General features: G+C 37.6%; 1 protein-coding gene across 1 annotated transcript; it reads left to right on the top strand.

Moving 5' to 3' along the window:
• The first annotated feature begins 2,518 nt into the window (after positions 1 to 2,518).
• On the top strand, positions 2,519 to 5,443 carry LOC139118721 (heparan sulfate glucosamine 3-O-sulfotransferase 1-like). Its single transcript, XM_070682137.1, has one exon. It carries the CDS (start codon positions 2,647 to 2,649, stop codon positions 3,952 to 3,954), a length of 1,308 nt encoding a protein of 435 aa, XP_070538238.1. The 5' UTR covers positions 2,519 to 2,646; the 3' UTR covers positions 3,955 to 5,443.
• The last annotated feature ends 234 nt before the right edge of the window (positions 5,444 to 5,677 follow it).

Below are 5,677 nucleotides of genomic sequence, written 5' to 3' on the forward strand. Positions count from 1 at the left end.
TACTTGCCAACTGAGAGTTCATTTACTGGCTTTTATACAACACGTCATCAATATTGTCTGAAATGGCGTGGACGAAGGCAGGTTTGCCTTTGTTTAAAAATGTTGCGTGTTCAAAATATATTCCAGGCCTTTTCAATTTGCACAAACCTGTCGAACAGAACACAGTCTTCGTAATGGCACGTCCTGAATTTATATGTTTCTATTATTTTTGCATGAAATCATGTACGTTATTTACTTAAATTTCAACCATTAAAGAGAGAATCTTGAGAGAGAGAGAGAGAAAGTCGGGGATATGCAAAATATAACATAACAGTAGAAATATTATTTGCTGCACAGAAGTATACATGTGTAACCTCCACAAATGTAATAATCTCCAAAAATGTAATATCAACCACAATTGTAATAAAATCAACCACAATTGTAATAAAGCAGTCAACCATTAATGTAACAACCCGCAACCACAAATGTAATAAACAAATTAACCATAAATGTAATAAAACTCAACCATAAATGTAATAAACCTGAACTTGCATATGTGATCATTTGTTTATCAATGCCCTGAATAAATAATAACTTTACTAAGACTAGTGTAATGTTATAACATACTTTTCTGAAACTAGGTTTCCCTTCCGAAACACAGTATAGAGTACTTTAAGAACACCGTCAGAAAACGGCAAGGTACCGATCGAACCGTTGGATAAAGGAAATGGAAAGCAGTACTAGACACTGATAATTACATAAAAAGGAAGCGTCAAAATAACTCGTCAACCAGTGATACCACACAAAGTTTATAACAGATGACTCAGAAAAAATAACAGAGAAATATACAACCTTATAACAGAAATTTACGACACAAAACATGTTGACGAGAACATATATCAATATTTCAATATAGTCAAAAACATTACGAACACTACCTTGGACACAGTAGAACAAAATTAGACATCCTAACATCCCAGCAAAGGAACCAAAATTCAAGTGGGACAACATAGGAATACCGAAAATCTATCGATTATTCCACACAATTTATCCACTGAAGATGAATTTGAGGTGACTAATTATGAAAGTGCGGCAAATTTCGAAAAAAAAACGGCGTTAAAGGATCGCAGTGTTATACAGTCTCCTCGACTCTGGAGTATTATATATTATTGCCTGAATACATGTGTTTATGTGCCTGAGAGCAGGTGACAATTTGCCCGACGCCAGGAGGGCAAATTGTCTCCTGCTGCGAGGGCACATAAACCCATATATTCAGGCAATAATATTTTTATAACATGCCTTTCACAGTTAACGCTATATGACATTTAGTAACATGCAGGGCATTCGCGAACAATTTTACCATTATCGAGCTGAATCAAACAGATTTTAACGAAAGTCAAAATAGCAGTGCGCGCACTGATATTTTACGTCTAGCGTTAAGCGTCTAATTTGACTTCGAAAACGTTGAAGGGCTTCACCGGACCGGGTAACAATGGAAACCGGTCAGTACATCGTTCACACGCCCGCTTACTCCCCGGATGTTCCTATTCAAATCAATGCAAATATTTGCACTAACGTTGAGGCATGTAATAAAGACTGCACTGACACTCAGACAGCTGTGTCTCGCCATGGCCAATCAGTTTTGTACACAAAATAGGGAAAAGTAAAATACACTTTCAAATATACAAAACACACTAAACGCAAATAATTAAGATATGAATAATGTGTGGAGTTGCATTTCTTATTACAGAGATAAATATTGAAGGGCTAATTCCTCAAAATCACCTACAAAATAGATTTATTATATTTATGGTTGACAACTATTACATTTATGGGTGATTTTGTTATTACATTTATGGTTACAATTTATTACAATTGTGGTTGGTATTTTTATTACATATATGGTTTATTTTGTTACATTTATGGGTGATATTACATTTATGGGTGCATTTTATTACAATTATGGTTGATGTTACATTTGTGGAGATTATTACATTTGTGGAGGTTAGATGCATGTGTCACAGTTTAGCCAGTATCAACCAATGCTTCCCTCTTTAATTATATAATACAATAAACTAGGTCAAATATACATATAATATAATATTAGCGCATTATAGATTTTTGTAATTTGCAGAATAAAGCATACGAAAGATCAGTACTGAGCTCCCTATGGCACAAATTTTCTGTCGAAAAAAAAACATATATGCACATCTTTTCGAAGGTTGCAGCTTTTTTTTTTATTTCATAGCAAAGAACACGAAGTAGATTGGACCAGAGTACACTGTATATAAGATTGTCTCAGGATATTCTAAGAATCGAGCATCCGTCATCACAACAACTGCGGGTTTATCGTGTGCGGAATATGAAAACTTTAATTTAGCGCACTGATCACTTACTTTACAGTGAAAGCCCATGGTATGACACGCAACATATTGTCGATATTCTTTGTAACGAAATCCTGCATGCTCGTAGACTATAAATACACACAGGATGCAATGTACACACAGGATACAATGACAACACAGGCATCTGTTAATGAAGCATAGCTAATCTCTAGATCTGTATTCACAAAGCGTCATCTTTCACAGCCACGATGACATTCCATTTTGGAAAGAACTGTTTCTATGACGAGCCTCCATACGAAGATTGTCGCTCACGTCAATCAAGATGACTGGCACTTACTTCAATGGCACCAAAGCAGTCGGGCTTTTGGAGGGTCTTCAGCGCTGTCTCCTCGTCCATTGGTGCAACACGAAGCTTCAGCGCGAGGTAACATTCGTGCTGCTTGTTACAACGGCGTTATCAGGCCTTGTTTTCACCTCAAACTGGGCTGCTTCAATTTCAGCCCATATTTCGAGTTTGGATACAAAAAGGGATTGCGGCAACCAAGCTCAAACAGTGAAAATGGCGATGTTTGGAATAAACAGTCAGACGGACTCCCAGTTTGATTCAAAGAACTCAAGTCAACTTACCAGTAACTTCGGCTTATCAGCCATACCAGACACGACAGAGGATCCAGCACTCAACGAAGAGCCGACCTGGGAGGCGAGCTACAACGCCACGGTGTACTATGAAGAGAAAAGGAAGACATCTTGCTATCCCCCGATGAAACAAGTTCACTGTTTTACAGAGCCCGTTGATGAGAAGGAGTTTAAAGAAAAGGACTGCCAAAAGCGTCTTCCCCAAGTTATCATCGCTGGAGTGAGAAAGTGCGGTACTGGAACGCTGGTGAGATTCTTAAACATGCATCCAAACGTTGCTGTCACAACTCGCGAAATCCATTATTTCGATAACCGTTATGACCAAAGCATGGAATGGTACCTCAACAAGATGCAGTATTCTACACCCTTGCAAGTGCCAACGGAAAAGACCCCCACTTATTTCTTTCGGCCATACGACGCACCACAGAAAATTCTCAAGGCCCTGTCAAAAGATGTGAAGATCATCGTAATCTTGTGCGATCCAATAAGAAGGGCAGTTTCTGAATATCTTCAGTTTTTCAGGGTCTATAACAAAACGGACATTAATATACCTTACTTCCCAAAATACCTTGCCCAAACATTCGAAGAATCTGTCATTGACGAATTTAACGAAATCAGGGTGTACAACGAAATAGTCGAGGCGGGCATCTATGTGAAGTATGTGCTACGCTGGATGGAGTATTTCCCCTCAAAACAACTTCTTTACATCGATGGCGAGAAGTTCAAGGTTGACCCAGCAGCGGAATTGAGGAGGGTGGAGAAATTTGTCAGTTTGAAACCCTTCTTTCGCAGAGAACATTTTTTTCTTGACCCAACCAAGGGTTTCTACTGTTTAAAGTATCCTGGAAAATCATGCATGAACAAGTCCAAGGGCCGTGCACATCCTGATATCGATCAACAAGTGCTTAAAGCCTTATGCATGTATTACACTCCCTATGATAAAGCTTTGGAAAGTACGCTTAAGAGAAAATTCTTGTGGGTTGGAAATTGTTAGCACCAACGTCTGAGCTTCGATTCACTTCATTTTTACGAAAGATGAGTCTACCATCTGTTTATTTCAATCTTTCACGTGTAAGGATTTTTGGTGAATTCAATGAAAATGCACCGGTGCTGACGAGTAGTCAACACGACACCATATATCCACACATATCCAACTAGCTGTTCAGAATGCATCATTTGCAAGCCTCGTTTGTGATGATCTAGGGATGCTGTTTTGACCTCCTTAACGTCTAGGTAATGTTTCAACTTTCGCAAAGTACCTCTAGACGATAGTTACACCCGACAATATTGGCAACTTCTAGGTTTAGACAGTATCAATGCAAACCACTGTATTTGCAAGCGAGAGAGATTTGTTATTATTTATCTCAAATGTATGATGCAAGTTACTAGGTTGAAAGTGTTGACTGTTTATCTATTTCATGTGACACTGTAGATTTTGCACAGCAGGTTGTATTGTTCACACAATGTAAACAACCCTTTTTTCTGAAACCAATGTTGCAATAGGGATTTCGGTTTAGAATAGGGGATTTAGACCAAAACTAAGCCTGGAATTACATTTTATTGCGTCAGCTGTTACGATCAATGACCCATAAATACAGATACAAAATGAAACGAAATGAAGAAAAAAAAGCATACAAAAATGTGAAATTATTTCATAGTAGCAGCTTGCATTTTCACTATTGATATGCGTCATCTCATTCTTGTTTTCCTCTAGTTTACTAATGATAATGTTTACTCCTTGGAACGAAGATATATTTTCCTCCGATCGATTATTAATCAACATTAACCCCGCACCTTCAGGAATTAGAGTACATGATTCACGTTAGCTGCAGTTTCCCTTCTTACAATTTTTCGTAATGGTTATAACCAGTAGCCCAGTTGTTGATCTTACGTTATATTGTGCATTTACTTCTCTGAAACAGTATCTACTATTTGCTTGAGAGCTTTCGATATCAACCCGAAGACGCAATGTCATGAAACCATCGGAAAAATATTCGACGACCAACACTTTCTTATCAATGACATAACTTATTCCCCTCCTGACTGCCGAATGACATGTGTGGAATGCTGTAAGAGAAGATATAGCGTATATGATGTGAACTACAGCTTTCAGAGTGAGGGAAATAATATTTTTGTTGTATAATAGTGTCAACTATTGTCTCTTAATGGACTCTTGAGGGCTCAAAATACAAATGGCCCAGCTATGGTATTTACTTCTCTGTATGAGCGTAATGGGCAGTGCGGAAACAGAAAACCATGTAAAGAATGTGAGTGCTCCCAGAACGTTGCAAACTACCAATTGACGAATCGTCATGAACACTTCATCATAACATAGAGAAATATTTATAATTTTGTTCTTGAATCTTCTAGACTGGCAAGCTATGAAGGTCATGCTCACCTTGAACTCATATTTGTTGTAAAATAACACTATATTTTTGCCCTCTTGTCAATAAAGATTTTTGTAATTGTTCTCATTAGTTTAACCATGCAGTACATCTCTTGTTTACCATGAAATGTATGCTTACGTTGGTGTAACTTTTCATGCTGAAGGTGGTGGTCACATCTGGTCATAGGGTTTCATTTTATTCACCAATATTTTTAAGTAAGATGAAAGGTTATCACATAAACCAAGATTCAGAGACCGCAATTTAGGCTTGCTTTCTAAGTCGATTTCATTAATACTTGACTAAAACGCAACAGGCATTTTTTTATTTACT

The sequence above is a fragment of the Ptychodera flava genome, chromosome 19 (genome assembly GCF_041260155.1).
Source record: "Ptychodera flava strain L36383 chromosome 19, AS_Pfla_20210202, whole genome shotgun sequence".
In the NCBI taxonomy this organism is placed as follows: domain Eukaryota; kingdom Metazoa; phylum Hemichordata; class Enteropneusta; family Ptychoderidae; genus Ptychodera; species Ptychodera flava.